The sequence below is a fragment of the Manihot esculenta genome, chromosome 2 (genome assembly GCF_001659605.2).
Source record: "Manihot esculenta cultivar AM560-2 chromosome 2, M.esculenta_v8, whole genome shotgun sequence".
Taxonomy (NCBI): domain Eukaryota; kingdom Viridiplantae; phylum Streptophyta; class Magnoliopsida; order Malpighiales; family Euphorbiaceae; genus Manihot; species Manihot esculenta.
Genome location: NC_035162.2, coordinates 11,388,109 through 11,410,376, shown reverse-complemented (window position 1 = coordinate 11,410,376; position 22,268 = coordinate 11,388,109). Strand labels below are relative to the sequence as shown.

The window sequence follows — 22,268 nt, the reverse complement described above, 5'->3', positions numbered from 1 at the left end:
TCACTTGTTCAGATTATATATTAAATGATTATTATTGTGAATGTAATTAAATCACTATATATAATCCAAAAAATAGACTACCTCTCTATTTCTTTAATAAATTTTATAATACAACCGTTAAATATTATATTATAGTTATTAATTACAGTGGATCTTATGCAAATTTCACTAATTAATATATAATCATTATGATATAATGATTGTATGAAATAATTTTTTCCTATTTTTCTATATGTTAAGAGTAGCGTTATTTTTATAAAATGATGAGTATGCAGTTATTATGGGGTTGGAGGTGGATTTAAGTGTAATTTAAAATATTTTATGAAAGTTATTAAATTTTAAAATAAGAATTTTACATAAATTATATATCAAATAGATACAAATTAAACAGGACAATCAATTTTGTGAGGAATGTAAATAATCTAAAAAGTTATTTCTAAACTTTCAATTTGATTTGGTACTTCCCTCAAATTTTGTCAACAAAATTATGGTGAAGGTAAAGGTCATTGATTTTTCTTTTTAATAAATAGAAAGTGTCATTCACTTAACAAAATAGTTATACAAAATACATTATCAGCAAATATTGATACCAATAAATTATGATTTAACCTTGAAAAATAAGATAAATCTCTCTAGCTGAGATTAGATTTATAACGTGACTGGAGTGAGATTGTGTTATGACTGGCCAGAACCTGCAAGAGAAAAAATGTGAAGTGGTGGTGGATGCTCACGACAGCCACTCCAACGCTCAAATTAGTATCTCGATAAAGAGAGAATGCAATAAATTGTTTAAAGTATTATCATTAGAGAACAATGTACATTTGCCTCAAGAGTCGTTTCCCTTGTAAGGAGATGGAGGTAAAAGACTCGACCTAGCAAGGGAGGGCGAGTCTTGATGATAGTCCGAGTATTAAAGTGTCCAGATCTCCCTTTCCTGTGGTGGGACCGCTTCTCCCACTTGTCGAGTCCTTGCCACGTGACCCTTATTTTTTGGTAATAGCTCATAGTTTACCTTGGGCAGATGTTATGTAACATCAAAGGTCCCCCGCTAGTCTTCGATTCTTTAGATTTGAAGGTGGTTGTTTGCTTTTTGAGTTTAGGACACGTGGCGTGATCTCAGTTGTAAGCGTCGTTTTGCTTGCCTGTGGTCGCCTCATCTTTTACGCAAAATTCAAAGTTTTATCCGTTACTTCACTATATAATAACCCTTCTTTCTTCTTTTTGGCTTACAACAGTTTCTCATGGGAGAGAGGAATAGAGGTCCTTCTTTTTCTATTCCTGCAAGTACCCAAATTCATGTTGAGGATGTCATCATGGTATTTGAAGAGCAACTGAAGGTGGGTTTCATGAAGGTACTAGCATATCGCTTAGCTTTGTGGATTGTAACTAGTCTAATTATAGTGACTTTTCGGTGTTACGACCCCCGAGGTAGGGGTTGACTTGTGCAAGATTGATTCCGAAGGCAAGGCTAGGAAGGTAATTAGAGAGACAACTATTCTTTTGACCTTTCAGACAACTTTCTCTCATAAGATAGGATAGGTTTTAAGGATTCAGATATAACAGAGGATTTTAGAATGACGGGCTAAAGTGTGTCTTTCTTAACTCCCGCTTAATAATAATTTTTAGAAAATTCGCTGAAAAATAGGATCAATACCTGAATGGCCTGGCGAAAATTGCCTTATGGCCTTATTTAGTAAGATCAACGCCCGAATGGTCTGGCAGAAACCATCTGATAACCTAACCTGGTAAAAATTATCTTATGGCTTATTTAGTGGGACCAATGCCTGAATTGTTTGATGGAAACCGCCTCATGTTCTAGCATGGCAAAAACTGTTTTATGGTCTTATTAAGTGGGACAATGCCTGAATGGTCTGGCGGAAACCACCTTGTGACCTGTCCTGGTGAATATTGCCTTATGACCTTACTTGGCGAAAATTGCCTTATAGCCTTGTTTAGTGGGACCAATGCCCGAATTGCGACCTAGCTTGGCAAAAACTGTCTTGTGGCCTTGATTCGTGGGACCAACGCCTGAATGATCTGGCGAAAACTATCTTATGACCTGACTTAGCGAAAATTGTCTTATAGCCTTGTTTAGTAGGACCAACGCTCGAATGGTCTGACAGAAACCACATTGTGACCTGGCCTCACAAAAACTGCCTTATGACTTGACCTAGTGAAAACTGCCTTATGGCCTTATTTAGTAGGAGCAATGCCCGAATGGTCTACCTAAAAATACCTTGTAACCTGGCCTGGCAAAAACTGCCTTGTGACCACAGATATGGTCTGGTCAAGCAGATTTGCTGAGGATGCGTGTAGCTCAAAAGTGCAAGGCTGTTGTTGCTGGAATTGTTAGTCCCCTGCCAAATGTACCCGATCATCTGAGGAGGTGATTGTACTTTCCTCTCCCCCCCCCGGCCCATGGTCAAGGGGTTGGCACCCCTTGTGCCTGAGTCTTCGGCCCTGGGCAATTTTGCTCCTGCCTCAGCTCCTGTGTTCCTTGTTGATGCCTCTTCTTCCTCCGCTCCCATCGCGGCCGAGTCTTTCTAGCCCGTCGGTATTCAACGTTTGGCTTTGACGCTAGACCGGGCACCTTCTATCCTTGATAATCCTTCTCTAGGTCTCCTGCTAATTAAGAGTGCCTTGAGACCCGCAGATCCTTGCCACTTGAACTAGGTTGAGATAGATGAGCTATTTGTTAATGTCATCCATTCTGCACTGGAGGGTGGCCAAGGAACATTTTAGAGCCTTGAGGCAAGAGTTTGGAGTGAACAAGATGCACACGGAGCTTTTGACCGAGGAGTATTCAAACTTGAAGGACCAGATGGCTGAAGTTGATGGTACAATAAAAGAGACCCTATAGTCTATGGACAAGCTTCGGGCTGATCTAGATGTGGCCCTTTTTCCTAGTCTGGGCTTAGAGAGTCGTGCTAAATTTATCGAGAACCAAGTGGCCCTATTGCAACGCTAGGTTTTGGAGCTGCAGATTCAAACTAAGGAGGTCTGATCTACCTTAACCAGGGTAGCCAAGCTCGAGGCGAAACACTAGGAAACAGTGGCCCAGGGTGAGGAGATGTTTGTTCAGGTCCAGGATTCTGTGAAGAAGAAGCTGATGAAGTATTTTCCTTTTGAGGATTTCTCCTAGATAGATGACATCATCCCGAAAAAGAAGATAAGGGAGAAAGGGAGCGTGCTGAAGACACTCCTGCCGAAGAGGGGTATGATGAAGATGCTCCCTCCGAACGGATTTCTCTTGTCAATGTAACAAATGTTGAAAATATCAATGCAACGGAGACTCGAATGGATGAGCTTGATGACCCTGCCCTTTTGTAATTTCATTTTTAATTAGAATATTGTCTTTATTTCCTTTAAGTGTTTATATGTTTTGAACACATAATATATATATATATATATATATATTTTAGAGGAAAAATTTTTGCTCAAGGGGCTAACACCCGTTTATAATGATTAGTCATTAACCTGTCTTGTGGTCATAAGATAGGAGACTTAGTAAATTTACAGAATGAGATTAATGCCCAAGTGGATGCATGCCTTGTGGTTGTAGTTCATTGGACTGATGCCCGAGTGGTCTGCTGAAAATCGCCTTGTGACCTAGCCTAATAAAAACTGTCTCGTGGCCTTGATTTGTGGGACTAATACCCGAGTAGTCTGGCGGAAACCGCCTTGTGACCTATCCTGGTGGAAACTGCCTTATGACCATGATTCATGGAACCAATACCTGAGTGGTTTGGCTGGAACTACCTTGTGGCCATGATCTTCATGGAAGCGATAATACTTTGTTATGTCTTATTCTTTTGTTTTCTCAGGGCTGAGCTTAGGCAACCATCTAATTTCTTTATTATTCTTCCTAATTCACATCAAGATACGAGTTCGTGAGTCACTTAGTAAAGTGTAATCTTTATATTTACTCAGTTCATCCCTCTTTTGTGAGATGGAGTAACACCCGTGATCTCCTTCATGTCCTCGTTTCTTGGACTTTTGACTTTGCTTCTGAATCGTCCTCTTTTTTTTTAGCGTCTGAATTTCATCATCCAACTTGATATATTTTTAAACTTTTTCAACCAATTGTTGGTACTTTAGAGCTAGATTCTCGATTAAGGAATCCATGAATTTGACATTGCAGGTTTTTTTTTTCAATGCCTTGTACGCTATCTCATGGTTTAATTCTTCTATCTATATGGTTTTAGCATTGAAATATGAGATAAAACTCCTTTAAGACTCGCCTTCTCTCTGGCGGATCTTTCGCAGGTTTGATGAAAGTTTTTTAGGAAGTATACAAGTAATAAATCTAGATTTAAATAACGTGGTAAAATGTGTAAAGTTTTGAATGGAACCTGGGCCAGATGTTGTTACTATTTCTAAGTCAAAGATGTGAGTGTTAACATAAACACTCGACATAACACAAAATTGTTGATATTATGAAGCTACATGGTTGTCTTAAAGATGGCCATATGGCTTATGGGGTCTGCTGTCCCGTCGTACTTATCTAAGTTAGATAGCTTGAATTTAGCGGGAAAGGTTTCCGCTAAGATTTCTTCCAAAAGAGGTGAAACACTATCTAGACTGAAGTCCTCTTCTTGTTTCTTTTGGTATCTTTATACGACCCGCACTAGCTTCCAATTAATGCTTTTTGGAGCCTCATCTGACTCTTCGGACTCGGCCCCTCCCTTGGACCGCTTCAGTTTAGGCCCTTGGGATGTCTACAAAGACTTTCTCCCTTCTTCCAGGATCTATTTTTGATGCCTCCTCCTAACCATTGTACTGCCTAAGGTAGCCTGCAGCCTTTGAATGTATTGGAGTATCTATTCGTTGTTTAAATTATTAAGGTCTGCTTCGTTGACCACTAGAAACGTATTTTCTCTATTATTCGAGCTAGAGGAAATGATGATTCTTTCATTGGTAGCAAAATTAACAATGGCTCTAGGGCTATTAGCTATTTTGGGAGTGAAGGAAGAGAAAAAGAATAAGAAACCAGTTGTAATCTAAATGAATAAAAAGGATTCAATGGATTTTCTGATAACAAAACCAAATGATGTAGCTGAGATTAGATTGATGACGAGGCAGGAATGGGATTGTGTTGTGAATGGGCAGAACCTGCAATAGAGGAAACGTGAGGTGGTGGTGGTGGGTGCCCATGATAGCTACTCCGACGCTTAAATCAATATCTCGATAAAAGAGAGAATGCAATGAATTGCTTAGAGTTTTAATATTAGAGAATAATATACCTTTATTTTTGAGTCGTTTCCCTTTTATATTGCAAGGACATGGAGATATATATAGTATTTTCTAAAAATCTGATGATAATATGACCGGTTGTTCTATAATAGACATTGTCAGTTAATAGGTCGGTGATTCTATGATCACATACGAAATGAGAATGTGTTTAATAATGGTAACTTTGTATTAAAACTCGGTCTAACAGAGCAGGGTGAGTCTTGACGATAATTCAGGTATTAAAGTGTCTGTACCTCTTTTTTCTATGATGAGACTGTTTCTCCCACTTATTCAATTTTTGTCATGTAACTCTTATTTTATGGTGACAACTTATAATTTAATTTGGGCTGATATCATGTAACATTCACATATGATTTCTTTTATATGGCTTCTAATTTCTCAATATATTTTTTATAGCGTAACTTTTCATAGTAATACTAAATCTCAAATTAAAATTGTTGTGATTTAGGAGTTAATAGATTTATTTTGAGCAATTTTGAAAATAAATAGAACAATTACAAATAATGTTAGATTTTTAAAAAAAAAATTCCATAAAGTTAAACTGAAGTTACGCGTATCTGATCGACCACCCCCAATCGGAACCCCCGCGGCTGCCCGCGGCGCCATTTGGCTTAAAATAATGAGAAAAAAAGTTATATTTTTGCATGGGAACGGTGCCGGTGGAGTACGTGTGCATGATATTGACATCCTGATTCCTCCAACGCAATTGGACAATGAACAAGTTGGCGATTACTAACCGTACACGTGTATCAAAGTTATCCCGTGAATCTGTCATCGATGTCGTGGTGCAGCGGTGCAGCGCATTGAAACCGCGGCGCCACCCTTAATACCATGGGCTTTTTTCTTCCCGACGATGTAATAATTAAATAATTACCATGTTCTTTTTTTTCTTTAATTAATTAATTGAAGTATACGTTTACGTCGATGGACTCCGATTGATGAGAGTCGCAAAACAAAAAGATTTTATATAAATGTGTGAGCAGGGGATTATTAACTTAATTATTTTTTCTTTAAAATAAAAATATAAAAATTAAAAAAATAAAATTTAAAATTTTTTAAATTTATACAAATATATTTACTATCAAATTAAATTTATAAATATATTATTAATTTAACTATTAATATTTTTAATTATTTCAAATTATATGCGTGTCTCGTTTATTACTTCAGTTTTCATAATAGAGCAATGCAAATAAGTCATTTATAGGGGTAGCTGTGTTAGCGATGAAAGTAAAAATATTAATAATTACATCATGAATAGATGTTACAACTTTGAACTAAAGCTGGGAGATGGGAGATATTAGCGAGTTTAATTCGGTAATAATTATATTTAAATAAATTTTAAAAAGTTTGAATTTAAAAAAATTTAAATTTAATTTATGGATTCCATGCCCCTTTTATAATTATAGAAATAATAATAATAATAATATTAAGCGGGTTATGGTATTTGAAATTTTAATTTTTCTTTATATCATTCAATCTAATTTATATTAAAATAATCCATATGGATAAATAGACAATTAACAAAATTAAAATCAGGTTCACTAGCTTTAAGAATATTAAAGCCCAATCCATTGACTAAGCAACCCAATTCAAATGGAAATAAGCTTCAATTTTCTTTTAAAAATGATTTTAATAATCATTATTTAAAAATATTTACATAAAATTATTTTAAATATATATGTAATAAATGTATAAATTTAAATATGAAAAAAATTAATTTAATTGTTGTCAAATCCACCTAAACTTGAGCTATCCTATTTTGCCCAAAATAAATAAATTATAGATTAAATAACGTTATGTTGCTGGGTCGGACTAAGGACCCATTGGGCCTAACGACATGAAACGGAGACAAAGTATACCATGATTGTCTGAGCTCTTAGGAGATTCATCAATTTCGCTTTCAATGTCAAATATCTAACTTTTAATTACACATACAGTCAGACCTCTGAATTCTCAATTTAATTAAATCAATTAATTTCTTGTGCTCACATGATCCCAATCGATACAGAATCCGTCGATGTACATTTAAGCTGATTTAGAAGCTGCTAAGCATGGAATTATTTCTTTTTCTGGATCCTATTTGATTTTAAAAATGGTGAAAATGCTGCAATTCAGTATTCATCTCATGGTTCAATTTTTATGTATAGAAGACATAATTATTGAGAGCACTTTATCTTTTAAAAATCGAGTATAAACAACATTTAATTTTAATTCATTAGATCTTACTGGTAAAAATAATTTTTTTCATATTTAAATCGTATTTATTTTATTTAATTTTAATTTTATTTTTAATGTAGATGATAATTAAATTATTTTTTTATTATTGTAAGGGGATATCATTAGATTATTGACAATGAGAAATAGCAAAATTGAAATTATTTTCCACCAGCTTTGGTTAAGTCAACCTTACATGCTTATCCAATAACAAATTAAATAAATTAATAACTTGTAAGGCAAATATAATTAGGATTAGGATTAGGATTGGAATTGCTTTGCATTAAATATAAAGATCACATGTTTAATTTGTTAATTTGTAAAGTTATCAATCGCTTTGCGGCCGTCATGTTGGACTAAATAACAAACATCCTAATTAAGGTCTTTGTTTAGGTTTTAAATCACAGCTAAGTTAAGTAATTTTTGAAATGGTGTATCATTTTGATTTCATGTTATAGCCGTTGATTTTATTAACTCTAGTTTACCCATCAACAAATGGACAAGAAATTATTAATTTCAATGTACTCTGCAGTTTTCATATATTACACTACCGTTTGCGGGTATTTTTCATAATAATTTTTTTATTAATTTTGAAAATGTGTACTACTAGTATTTTTTTTTCAGGGAATAATATAGAAGTATATTTATAAATGTGTTAGAAAAAAATTATTAAAGTTTATATCAAGTTCTCAACCAGAAGATGGAGGATATGGAATTGGCAATGAAATGTGAAAACATATCCATAAGTTGACGAGCCTGCAATAATAAAATTAAGGGTCTCCATTCCTACAAACAAGAACTCAAAAATATTATTTATTTAATGGCATCGTGGATTTTATCGGATGTGAGCCAAATTAGTTAAAATATATTTTCCTTTTGTTTCTGAAAAAAAAAAAGAAAATCTTCTTAATGCTCATTATTTATGGGATAAATCAAGCATAAATGATATCATCTAGTTTTTCACAATCGGCAAAGACAATTGTTGCGTTGATTTTGTCTTCCTTTCACTATCATCTATATATAATTGTTTAAATTATCCAAATATTATTTTTAATTTCATTTATCTAAAGACCACAGAGTTTTATCTCATTAATTAAATCCTTATTAAAATGTTAAATTTCAATTTTACAGATGATAGACATAATAAGGACTTATTGATATTAATATAATCGTCGTGCTAAGTGGCAACCGTACGTTTGTTGCTTCTAGCTGCCATATGAGAGTCCGTAGATTTTTGTTATATTTGCTCGTTGGTCCCTACAGATGCGAGTCAAACACCCTAAACCACACTCATGGCCATGGCCATGCCTCTTCCAATCTTTTCTTATCCTTCTTTTCAGTTTCTTCTCCAATGTCTTGTATAATGATATGATCATCTTTCTTCCTCCTCTGTTAGTGCCAACACTGTTTTCTTCCTCATCATTTGTTTTGTATTATGGCAAACATTCAAATCTTTCAAACTATTTTATCAAAAGCAACAGTTTCAATCATTCATGACACCAGTTTCACCTGCCAACTCATGACAACTCCAAACTTGCGTCCTCAGCTCTATCATGGGCTACTGCTCAAATTATTGCTCTTTCTATTTACATCGCCGTTTACGGTTGCCCAACGGGGAACTTTAGCTTCATCCTCACCGCAGCAGTCGATTGACCCGTTTTCTCAAACACCACAATTCAACCCCTCACTTGCAATCCTCATGATAATTATAGTCGGCGCCTTCTTTCTCATGGCTAGATTTTCTGTCTACATTCGCCAATGCTCCGAGCGAAGATTTCTTGGAGGTAACTTCAACCCTGCATCCCAAATATTTGGTAGAGGCCGGTGGTCCCGGAGGGAGCAGCAGGGGCTTGATACGGCAGTGATCGAGACGTTTCCTACCTTCCTTTACTCTACAGTCAAAGTCCACAAAATCGGCGAGCGCTCGCTGGAGTGTGCTATCTGTTTAAATGAGTTTGAAGATGATCAAACGTTGCGTTTAATCCCCAAGTGCAGCCATGTCTTCCACCCTGATTGTATCGACGCGTGGCTCGCCTCGCACATCACTTGCCCCGTTTGTCGCGCCAATTTGGTCCCAAGGCTGGAAGAATCGGCCTTTGATTCAGCTCAACTATTTGAGACAGGGACCGATTCAGTTGAACCTGATCAGCACGTGGGTAATGTCCGCGAAGAGACGCAAAATAACGTTTTAATTCACGCTTCAGATGGTAATGATCGAAACAGAAGAGAGTCTCCAGATGTGATATTATTAAACACAACTGCTCAGAACCGGCCACGTCGATCATGGTCAACAGGATGGCGGCTTGGTAAGCTGTTTCCAAGGTCACGCTCGACCGGAAACTTCTTGGTTCAACCGGTAGAAAATTTCGAACGATTTACTCTAAGGTTACCAGAGGATGTACGGAGCCAATTAATGAACTCTCACTTGAACAGAACAAAAAGTTGCGTGGCATTTCCTAGAGCGACGAGTGCAAGAAGAAGTTATAGGAGCAGGAGTGGAGGAAGTTGGCGCAGTAAAAACTACTTCTATTACGAGCGGTATGAAAGGGAAGAGCGGCCAGACCGATGGGGTTTCACAGTAACTCCTTTTATTTCAAGAAGTGGTTCGATTCCACGGTCAAAACAGGGGGGGAGCGGAAGTGGTGATCAGGTGAATGCCCCTCTACCAAAGAATCCGTTGAAGTCGGTTCAATCCCCGTTGGATCGCTTACTTCAGAATAGCAGTAATAATAAAGCTGGTGAAGGATTGTCAGATCGTCTGAGGGAGGATGTCTCAGACAATCAAGCTTAAAGGCTGGCTTCTTATTGGGTGGGGTTTTAAAAAAAATTTTATATAATTTTTATTTGCAAAAGAAATTCAAATAATATATTGAAATGGACCTGCATATTTAAATATAATTATTTATTATTTTATTTAAAAGTTCATGCAATTCTCCCATAAAATATCAATAATCCGATTTTTCCGATTTCGAGCAGTTCTCCGATTTTTTCCTTTAACGCGCAATACCACTTAAAAGTTCAATTAAGCAAAAAATACGGAATCAACACCCATCTCGGCCCAAAAAATAAAGAAAACCGCCTAATCATACAACCCATACTAATAGAAGAGTCCTAAGCCCGTCACCCGTTCATAAACATAGCAGAAGATTGCCACCAACCCGTGGAGCGGAGAGGACACTTCATCGGGACAAGCAGACAGCACCATCAAAAGTTTTGGTCAGACCATCTCCAATAGGAGAGACCCATTTGAGTCTCTATTGTGGTCTCAATAATGCCACATGAGATGAGAGGCTCAATGAAAAAAAGAGAGATTTGTATTTTCAATAGGAGTCTCTCTTGGCTACTACTTTATAGAAAAAAAAAAAATCTGCACGTAAAAAAATAATGCGTTTTTTTTTTCTTTTTAACGGTGAAAAACTAATAAAATTAATAATAAAGAGAGTTATCAATTGCTAGCCTAACAAATAAAAAATCAGAAAATCTTTCCCTATCCAAAGATAGAGAAAGCAAACCAAATCCTCATGATGAAAAACTGTGGAAGAAGAAAAATTCAAAGAAAAACTTCTTTTTAAAGTTACAAAATGGTGTGTATTGTTTTAATAATATAGAGCATTGCAAGATATCGTTAATAAAGGAGTTCATTGGTTAATGAAGTACACTGCATTGAGGTTGAGAGCACAAACCGGAAAAATCATTGAAATTTATTTTCTGTTTCACAAATAGTTGTATATAAACTTATTTAATTTGGATGGTGATAATGCGGATATTTGGTGGTGCATTAAAATAAGGATAATTAGGTAAATATCTGATTTGTTAGGTTGATCATCTATCAATTTGTTCAGTCTCTCCATACTTAATTTTAAGAAATTCTGTACAATAAAAAAAATAGTTAGCGGTTCATCGGAGAAATTTCCGGTAGAATTCTTCGACACTCGAGTCAGATTTAGAAATTTAGTAGTGTTAAGGGAAGTGTAATAAAGAAAATAAGATAATAGTGATTTTTGGGTTTTCTCTGTATGACGGAGAGAAAAATAGTTTTTTTTTTTAGAAAAGCAGAGATTTTTTTTAATGTTAATTTGATGTATAAATACATTTGAATAAAATTAATATTTTTGAAGTCATATCCTCTTCTGATTGACAAAACACATTTTTGTATAGGTTTGTCAATACATCAATGATGGACTATAGGATAATAAATACAGAATTAATCGATTCATACTCTCTACATGTGCGTTTATGATCCTGTGCTATCAAAGAGGCGATCATGTAATACACAGCTAGACCCTAGCACCGAAATTCCCTTTTTCCAGCGGGATGTCCGTTGGAATCTGAAATTCGAGGATGTCGGAGGTTCCTAGAAGGGTAAAACAAAGGTTTTCTAAAATATTTTTACATGTTTTGAGGGATTTGAGCAAGAGAAAATTGAGTTTTGAAAGAAAAGACCAAGGAGGCATTTGTCAGGTTCGGCAGCTGAAAGTGAAGTTCGGCCGCCGAAAGTGGCTTAGTTTTGCTGCCCCCAAACCCCATATTCGGCCGCCGAAAGTGGTGGAGGTGCGGAAGCAAGGTTTGGCCGCCGGAAATGGTTGACCAGGCTACCTATAAAAGGTCCATTGTCCGGAAAATGGGAGAGTTTTCTCTCCATTCTTGGGCTAAGGTGAGTTCATGCTCTCCTTGGGTTGTTTTCATGCTTTTTCTTCAAATCTCTCAAGGTTTTCATAAGTTTTATCATTGTTTTGAAGAGTTGTGAGCTTTGCTCATGGTTTTAGAGCTTGGAGACTTTTGGAGCTTGGATTCTCCATATCTTCAAGTTTGGGATCGCCTCTCCTCTCGTTCTTCAAGAGGTAAGTGTAGATCCTTATCTTTTATGATGTTTTAAATGAGTTTTATGAAGGAAAAAGGGTTAGGAATGCATGAGTTGCATGGTTTTGGCTTATGTTGATCATGAGCTATTTGTATGCTAGATGTGTTGTTTGTTGGAGTTTAAGCTTGTTTTAAGCTCCTTTATGCATGGTTAAGGGCATATGCATGTTTTGGAGAGGTTGGATGCATGTTTTGGGTGTTTGGAAGGGTTGGGAGGCTTGTATGCATAAGGGGCTGAGTTCTGGATGAACCCAGGTTCGGCCGCCGAACCTGCCTGTGGATGCATGGTTTGGCCGCCTAACCTTGCCCCCGAAAGTTGAGTTTCGGATCTGGAGCAGACTTTCGGCCGCCGAAAGTGCCTGACTTTCGGATCTGGAGAGGGTGTTCGGCCGCCGAAGGTGCCCTGTCCAGCCTTCCTTTGCCCGTTTTTTCATGCATGTTTATGATGTTTTAGGGGGGGTTTTTGGGAGAATGTTTAGAGTTATGTTAGAGTGGTTTGGTACCTCATTTGAGTCCACCTTTGTAGAATTGGACCCGAGGAACCGAGGAGGCCCACAGAGTTAGCTGGTCCAGAGTTAGCCCAGCAGTTGCTAGAGGTGAGTGGAACTAACCTATATTTTTAAATAAATGAATGTTTTAGCATGTTCCATGCATCATAAATGCCATGTTATACTAGGGTGTATTGCATTAGTGTTCACGAAGGTGACGCATTGCATTGTTTATTGTGGATGTGGATGGACAACAGGACAACTCATTAGCCCTCTAGATTTTATTGCATGTAACAGAAGTTCTGAGGAGCCCCTTGAGGGCCGGGCACAAAGCTATGTATGTCACAGAAGTCCTGAGGAGCTCCTTCGAGGGCCGGGCACAGAGTAGAGGGAGTTTTGAGTCAGTCCATCCTTTATGTGATTTACTGTGATGTGATGCATTCCATGATGGCATATGTTTTAATGTTTTTATAGTTCTACTCACTGGGCTTTATAGCTCACCCCATTCCCTTAACCCCATGTTTTCAGGGCCTTAGAGAAAGACAGAGTCAGCAAGAGTAGAGTTATGGCTATGGTTATGGCTATGCAATAGAAGTGTAGTGGACATGATGTAAAGTAAGGTTATGTTATAACATGTAATGTATTCAGAGTTATAATATTGTGTTTGGCCCTAGTGTATGGATAATCCATTTGTACATGGATCTTTTATATGTTTTATGATGAGATGTGATGAACCAGGCTTAACAGATGATATGTTAACCCAACTGGAGCATTTGATGAGGGCTTCAGTAAGGGGTTTTTATGTTTACAGTTACAGAGTGGTACCAGAGCAGGTATCGCTTACAGAGAGGTTTCAGAGCATGCTCAGGTTAAGCCTGGTGTATAGAGAAAACGTTTAAGTTTTATGTTATGTTTGATCATGTATGAGATTATACCAGATGTACAAAGTGCATAGGAGGCTTGCTACGGGTCCCGGCGGCCTTAAGCCGATCTGGATCCTAGCGCCGGTAGCGGTCCGGTTTTCGGATCGTTACAGATCAACTCATAAAAGGTTGGCATTTTTACTCTGACTTTATTAGGTCATACCGAACTCATCTGACCTATATAAAAATAAGTTCCTTTCGATTACTAAAATTGGCCATGTATGTGTTTAAAGACTTATTATAGTACAGATTTTTTAGAAAATCGGTCTATTTATTTTGAATTTTAATAAAGTCAAAAGTATCATATTGATATGATATTTTTATATTCAATAAATTTTAATAAATTAAATTTTTTATTATCCGATTCGGCTAAATAAAAGGATTTTTTATTTACATATGCACGCAAAAAATTTTATTTTTATACGTTATAGGAGGAAAATCACGTTTTTCCTTCCAAATCTTTTTTCATGACTTTCCACGTTCTTTCATCCTCTAAATTTAATTTGTTTTAATAAATATATATTATACTAATTTAATTTAATTTATTCATATATTTATTTGTTATAATCGTTCAATACACATTATTTACTCAAATCTAATAACACGCTGTCTTTACGGGCAAATGGAGACAATACATGGAGTCCACAGCAGCAAATGTTATAGGTCTCTCAACTATTTAGACCTCTGATTGTTACAATTTCAAAACAGCAGAGAAATAACGCCACCTTTTTTATCAATAATATATGTCATCTCGGATTTTCTGTGGTTTAAAAGAATCCATGCTATCTCTCAACATGAAAGCTTTCTATTCAGATCCATCATGTCTAAAATTGACTTTAATCAACTGTTTGACTTGAATTTCGGAAAAATGGTCTCATTTTTCAGGAAAAAAAATAATAAGGATTGTGGCATTGCAGATACTTAGGAACGGGAAGTACAAGAGCGTGGTGCACAGCGAAGGAACAAGAATTTCCATAGGAACAGCGCACGGCCCACCACTGGAGACCATAGTGAGTCCAGCATCAGAGTTGGTTAATCCTCCAAATCCAGCGTATCATGGAATCAAGTTCAGGGAGACTTAGAACTTCAACAGACCTCTCAACTCAAGAGAAAATACATCCTCCCAATTTGCAAGAAGTAATTCGTTGGAGAGGGTTTTGTGAGTGTGACTTTGCAATCATAATGTCTATAATACAGCGATAGTATTATAAAATTTATCTTCGGCTTTTCTATGAATAAAAGCAACAGCCAATATTCTTGTGTTCATCATTTTAGTCACCTCTTTCGGTCTACCGCTAGTGACTTTGTTTATTTTTTCTTGTGTGGTATGAAATTAAAGACAACAACTTATTTTCAGCGGAGTGCTGCCCGATATGTTGAGGCTAATCCAAAGGGGCACTGCCACTGGTCTCTTATGAGAATTAAGGCTAATCTTGCCCAACAATTAATAATGGGTTTCTAAAAATTATATTTTAAAAAAATATAAAGATCTATATTTAAAATATTATGATTTAGGAATTTTCATATTTAGTAGACATTTTATTATTATTATTAAAAAATTATAAAAAATATGAATAATGTTAAATAACTAAAAGCTATTTTAAAAATAATGTTATAATATCATATTAGAACAGAAAATTACATAAAAAAATTAAATTACAAATACAAATAACATGTAAGGATGCATTATGAAAGAAATGCAAAAGTTATTATTTGGGCTATATTAATTATATTTTTAAATTTATGTGTAAAAATAATAGTTAGTTTTATGAGATGTTTTTATTGTAAATACGTTAATATTTATAAACTATATAGATATTTTAAAAAAAATTATTTAAATTTAATCTATATATACAAATATATTAAAATAATAAGAGATTTATATAGATTTAGTGTAGAAAAAAATTCACCAAATATTTGTATGAGTTATATGGCAGCGCATGGAAGTCTGATATGGAGCAAGTAATTTTGAATTTTACGTCAGATTTGAATTGGATCTAATTTTTATTGCCGACATTCGATAGAGATCGTTTAAAGGTTCAATTTTATTTTTTAATTATTTTTTAAATATTTTAAATATTTTTATAATTTTATATATTAAAGTTTTATTTTTTATTATAAATAGCTTTTTTTATCTATTAAAAATTTATTTCTTAATTTTTAAAAAATTTTAATAAAATTTTAATTTTTTAATTTTATTTTATTTTATCTTAATCAAATAATATTAATTAAAACTTGTCATGGAATCTAAATAATTTTTTATTGAAGCAGAAAAGGCGATTTACACTCGAAGGGTCTTTGATTTTTTGTTGGTGTTTTGCAGCCGTTCATTGGTGTTTTGGTCATTTCCTTATAATTTGGAAGGTAAGGGATGGTATGGAAGTTTTATCTTTTATTGTTGCTGCTGGGTTTTCTATCAGTGGTCAAAATCATTTTTTTTTATTTGTCTTATTGTTTAGTCTATTATTTTGTAGATTCAATATATTTTCGGTAATAAAAATTTTAGTTGAATCTATGTGATGAGGATAACTTTGTCTTCGCCTTACAAACAGAATTCTTACATGTGTGACACCAGCAATTTGAAATTGCATCGCTAGTGATTATCTTTTCTGTAAAAACTCTGCTGCTTTTAGTGGTGATTCAGTGTGATTTTAATTGTTTGTCTCAAATTTCTTTCTTTTCCTCTTCTGTTGATTTCGTGTGGGTAACAGATTTCGTGTGGGTGCTTGTGTATTTGCATGTTTGCTTTTGACGATATTCTGACCAGTTGATGCTGGTGAATTGTCTGGTGAGCATTGAGTGGCATTAGTTTATTGGCAATGGGTTGCTGCTTAATTAATATTAAGCAGTAGGTGTTTGGTTCCATGTGGATTTGGTTTTTTCATTGTGTTTGATTTAATTTAGTGTATTGTCTAGTTCAATTTTTTAAGCTTAGTACGTAACCCTCTTGTACTCATTCCTTTAGCTTTGCATGATGAGAAAAGACCAAAAAAAGCCTTGAAGGTTTTTATGGTCCACACGTTCGAACGACTCATTTGGCTAACTATAATAATTTTGACGTGACCTTTTTTTTTTTTTTTCTCAAGAGATAAAATTTATTAAATTTGCTATTAAAGCCCGTTTGTCCATATTCATTTGGCCCATTGTTTTTTATCTTCGACAAAAAAAAAAAAAATCAACAGTTTGTTGAATAATCCTTTTATTTTTTAGATAGATGGATTTGAATTCAAGATAATTTCCAGTCAAATTTTACTCATTTTAATTTCCGACGTTGGATAAAATTAGCACAGTTTATTAATATATCCAATTATCTTTGATATATAGATTTTTTTTCAATTACAGACACTCTTTTCGCACTATTTTATGCACAATATTAAAATAATAAATAGCATTTTGAGTCATTAATATATAATATAAAATGAAAAAAAAATTGAAATTTTCATTAATTGTTAATATTAGCTAGCATATTTAGCTTTTATTTTTATCAATTTAATCATAAGAAAACCTTTTATCTTGTTTTCAGTTTAGCAATAATGTTAATTAGAAATAATTGAACCCGTCAATTTACTTATAAGTAATTTAAATATTTGCATTCATTATCAATTTTACATAATCCTTTTAATTTTATTAATTTATTTATTAATTTTAACAAAATTCATATTCGTAAAATTAAGTAATATATTTTTTTAAAGTTATTCAGCTTTTTGTTTTTTTAGACTATACCGTTGCAAGTTGTAATATCATTGATTTGCTGTTTTAAAAATGAGTGGGACCGGTAATAATGACCAATTATTGCATTGCATTAAGTGCACAACTAATTAGAAACGTGTAATTTTTGTATTGAATAATGCATAAGATATCTTTGAGTTTTATTGAGTCAAAGAAAATTATAAGATACTAAAAATTACGATTAAAATTTCTTATTTTTTTAAAAATTAGTATTTAGTTTCTATTTTAAAATTATTTTATTAAAATTTTTTAATTAAAAAACTAAGAGAAATCTAATAGTAACTCTCTTAAAAATATATTTGTATTAAAAACATATTGTTTCTAATATTAAAAGAATTATTAACTTTTTTGTGGGAATAAAAAAATTTATATGCACGTGTAAATAAAAATATATATATACTGAAAACATTGATTAATTTCTCAGTTTTCTAATTTACCAAGATTGTCTTGTTTCGTTCATATTAATTATGGTTTAAATTTATATGACTAACTAAATAAATATTAAATTAGCATTTCCAATTAAAGAATTTTTTATTTAGAAGTATTATACAATTATATTTAATAATAACTTATCTGTAATTCATATACAACATATAAATTTTAAAATTAATATTATTATATATTTTATACACTCAAAAATTATTTTATTTTAATTTAAATTAATTTTAAAATATTATAAAAAGATTTATACTAGTTAATTAAAATTATGAAATTATTTTATTCTTATGTGTTTCTAATTTTAAAAAATATATTATAATATTTATGACATTTTGAACCGATTTACTAATAGTGGAATAGAGAAAAACTCATAAATAACCCTCCTATTAAGTGATCATGGTTTAATTCGTTAATTAAAATCATTTATTCAATTTAATTTAAATTTAATTTATAGTTTGAAAATTAAATCTATATATAACAGTTATATTATAACAAATATGCTATTAATTATCAATTATATTAAATATATAAATTTTATAATAATCCATAATTATAATAAAATCTTTACCCACATCACAATTATATTTTGAAATTTCCTCTATCACTGTACATCAGGCGCACAGAGAAAGACAACACTTTCTAAACATCCAGCAATAATTTTACAAAAAAAAAGGCCTAACTCTAGATATAAAATTGTGAAATTTACAGGGTTAGTCAACATGTTGGAAAGTGTGGAGCTTTCCCATTCTAAAAAAAATAGTTAAAATTTACGCTCACGTCACTCGTAAAAATAATTTAATATTATAATTGAATAATTATTATCTAAAATTAATTAAGAATTAATATAAAATACAAGTAAATGTAGCCAAAATCCATGGATATTATTCGGAGAACTTTGAAAGGAAAGGGTTTCAACTGAAAATCATATGCATCTCTGTTTCTTTCACAAGTATAGAAACAAAGGGAGCTAAGATTTGGAGCTTTCCCTTCTCATGGAGACTAACGACAAGCCTCAAGTAAACAACACAAAGAGAAGAGCTCTACTAATTCTGAACTGCATCCTCTTAACTGTAGGCAACTGCGGTGGCCCTCTCATATTGCGTCTCTACTTCATCCATGGAGGCAAGCGTGTTTGGCTCTCTAGCTGGCTCCAAACCGGAGGTTGGCCAATTATTTTCATTCTCCTCCTCATAAGCTATCTCCATCGCCGTTCCCACAAGCCCACCACTAAATTTTTCTACATGGATACTTCTCTGTTCATAGCAGCCACGATCGTCGGTGTAATCACTGGCTTTGATGACTATCTTTACGCCTATGGAATAGCTCGTCTCCCTGTTTCAACATCATCTTTGATCATTGCTACCCAGTTGGCGTTCACTGCTGGGTTTGCGTTTCTGTTAGTTAAACAAAAATTCAATTTTTATTCAATAAACGCGGTGATTTTGCTTACTGTTGGGGCTGGTGTGTTGGCCTTGCATTCCAACAGTGATCGGCCGGAACATGAGTCGAAGGGAGAGTATATTTTAGGATTTGTTACGACGCTGGCGGCGGCAGCTATATATGGGCTTATCTTACCATTGGTGGAGTTGATATACAAGAAGTCTAAGCAGGAAATAAGCTACACCCTAGTAATGGAGATTCAGCTGGTGATGTCTCTGTTTGCTACAGTGGTTTGCACTGTGGGGATGCTGGTTAACAAAGACTTCGAGGTTGGTTTTTTTTCTTTCACAATAACTATTTTATAAAAACAAAAAACTTAAAATAAATTAAACTAAGCAATTGAAGGTCGCATTATTGAAAAGAAAATCTTGGTAAAAGAACTCACTCTTACAGATGTGTTCATATTGTGCAGGCTATTCCAGGAGAAGCAAGAGGGTTCGGGCTTGGGGAAACAAAGTATTATGTGATAATAGTGTGCACAGCAATCATCTTGCAGTGTTTCTTCCTGGGAGCCATAGGAGTCATCTTTTACTCCTCCTCTTTGGTATCAGCCATTATAATCGCCGTTCTTCTTCCGGTGACGGAAATCCTGGCTGTCATTTTCTATCAGGAGAAATTTCAAGCAGAAAAAGGAGTTGCTCTAGCACTTTCTCTTTGGGGATTTATTTCTTACTTCTACGGTGAGGTAAAACAAACCAAGAAAAAGGATCTTGCTACTGAAACAGAAATGTCTCAGACTTCTAATCCAACGCAAAATGTATGAAAATGGTATAATATAGATTTCGTTGTGGTTATATATTCTGCATCAATCTTTTCAGTTCTTTTATCTTTTTTTTGTCTGTATTATGCCCTCATAAAAATTTGGCCATGAATATATGTTGTTTATCTATACAACAGTTCCTTTTAATTACAATTACAGTTCCCTCAGTTCCCAAAGAGTGGATGTCATTGAATCTCTAGTTGAGGAAGTGGATGTTTATTTTCCTTAGTAATTATATCATTCCTGTTTGAGAGAAAAATGAAAAGTTTATGATAACATAATATAAGACCTACCTTGAGATTCAGTCGCGTACGCTTCTTAAATGAATACAGGTGTGGTAAACCTGAATCATAATAACGCAAGTCAGACCTCTGGACAGTGGACACCACAACCAACCGGATAGCTTAAGATCAGCATGGGAATCTTTCTATTGTAGTGCGGCCCAATTAACCCTTCTTTTTTGTGGGAAGGTTTTGCTTTTGCTTTTGCTTGGTTTGTATGTGGAATTGTGATTCATACTCGTGTGAAATTGCACAATTAGGTGGTTACGTGATGAGAATTTTTTTTTTTTTACTTCAAAATATGAAGTCCTTTTTAAAAAAAAAAAAAATTTGGAGAAGATATACAAATCCTAGGGTAACAATTAGCAGAAAGATTCTATTTTCAGTACATTTAGCAATTGAAAATGCAGAGAAAAAGCTTTCTACGTACCAATTATCGCCTCTATTACTTCTTCCTCATTCCTTATTGAAGAAAGGGAGTCCAAAGGGCTTGGTAAGCCAGTAAAGGAGCTTCTGCAAGAATCAAACTAGCTACATGTGTATATTGTCATGCTTAAGGTAGGTGACCTTATAGAAGCTGAAAGAGCATTTATGGAATGGGAGACCAATCGTAGGAAGCATGGCATCAGAGTTTCAATGTTGTCGGGGCACATGTGCGGATGGATGTCCAAATCATGCTTTGTTAACAGTGTGTTCTTTTACCAAGATTTTCTTTTCAATAATGCCACCTTCAATTGCTTATTTTAATTTATTTTAGAGTTTTTTTTTAATAAAATATTTATTATACAAATTTTTTTAAAAAAACCAACCTCGAAGTCTTTGTTAACCAGCATCCCCATAGTGCAAACCACTATAGGAAACAGAGACATCACCAGCTGAATCTCCATTACAAGGGTGTAACTTATTTCCTGCTTAGACTTCTTGTATATCAACTCCACCAGTGGTAAGATAAGCCCATAGATAGCTGTCGCTGCCAGCGTCATAACAAATCCTAAAATATACTCTCCCTTCGACTCATGTTCCGGCCTATCACTGTTGGAATGCAAGGCTAACACACCAGCTCCAACCGTCTGCAAAATCACTGCGTTTATTGAATAAAAATTGAATATTTGTTTAACTAAAAGAAACGCAAACCTTGCAGTTAACCCAACTGGGTAGCAATGATCAAAGATGATGTTGAAACAGGAAGACGAGCTATTCCATAGGCGTAAAGATAGTCATCAAAGCCAGTGATTACACCGACGATCGTGGCTGCTATGAACAGAGAAGTATCCATGTAGAAAAATTTAGTGGTGGGCTTGTGGGAACCGCGATGGAGATAGCTTATGAGGAGGAGAATGAAAATAATTGGCCAACCGCCGGTTTGGAGCCAGCTAGAGAGCCAAACACGCTTGCCTCCATGGATGAAGTAGAGACGCAATATGAGAGGGCCACCGCAGTTGCCTACAGTTAAGAGGATGCAGTTCAGAATTAGTAGAGCTCTTCTCTTCGTGTTGTTTACTTGAGGCTTGTCGTTATTCTCCATTAGAAGGGAAAGCTCCAAATCTTAGCTCCCTTTGTTTCTGTAGTTTCAATTAAAAGTTTTATCCAAATTCATGCCTCTTGCACCACAATGATCTTTGATTCCGTTCAAGCAAAATACCACAAATCTCCACATTTTCCTCAACAACATCTCATGCCAACTTCTTCTTTCCTTCAGGTACTCATTATCCTTCCACACTCAAAACCCCCTGTAAAATACCCATAAATCTCCACATTTTCCTCAACAACAATGTCATGCCATCTTCTTCTTTCCTTCAGGTACGCATTATCCTTCCACACTCAAAACCCCCTGTAAAATACCCATAAATCTCCACATTTTCCTCAACAACAATGTCAT

The 22,268-nt window shown here is 34.5% G+C and overlaps 2 protein-coding genes, 1 long non-coding RNA gene and 1 pseudogene across 3 annotated transcripts; 2 read left to right on the top strand and 2 right to left on the bottom strand.

Moving 5' to 3' along the window:
* The first annotated feature begins 8,639 nt into the window (after positions 1 to 8,639).
* On the top strand, positions 8,640 to 10,746 carry LOC110609750 (RING-H2 finger protein ATL11). The gene has a single exon (XM_021749535.2). It carries the CDS (start codon positions 8,906 to 8,908, stop codon positions 10,259 to 10,261), a length of 1,356 nt encoding a protein of 451 aa, XP_021605227.1. The 5' UTR covers positions 8,640 to 8,905; the 3' UTR covers positions 10,262 to 10,746.
* A 7,971-nt stretch (positions 10,747 to 18,717) lies between these two features.
* On the bottom strand, positions 18,718 to 19,862 carry LOC122722000. The gene is made up of 3 exons (XR_006348836.1): positions 19,734 to 19,862; positions 19,359 to 19,642; positions 18,718 to 19,285 (listed from the first exon to the last, which is right to left on the bottom strand). It is a non-coding gene; the product is annotated as an uncharacterized LOC122722000 (long non-coding RNA).
* LOC110605398 (purine permease 3) lies at positions 18,901 to 20,261 on the top strand. Its single transcript, XM_021743970.2, has 2 exons — positions 18,901 to 19,617; positions 19,761 to 20,261. Exons 1-2 carry the CDS (start codon positions 18,901 to 18,903, stop codon positions 20,109 to 20,111), a joined length of 1,068 nt encoding a protein of 355 aa, XP_021599662.1. The 3' UTR covers positions 20,112 to 20,261.
* LOC110605405 lies at positions 20,190 to 22,081 on the bottom strand (annotated as a pseudogene).
* Positions 22,082 to 22,268: the final 187 nt, after the last annotated feature.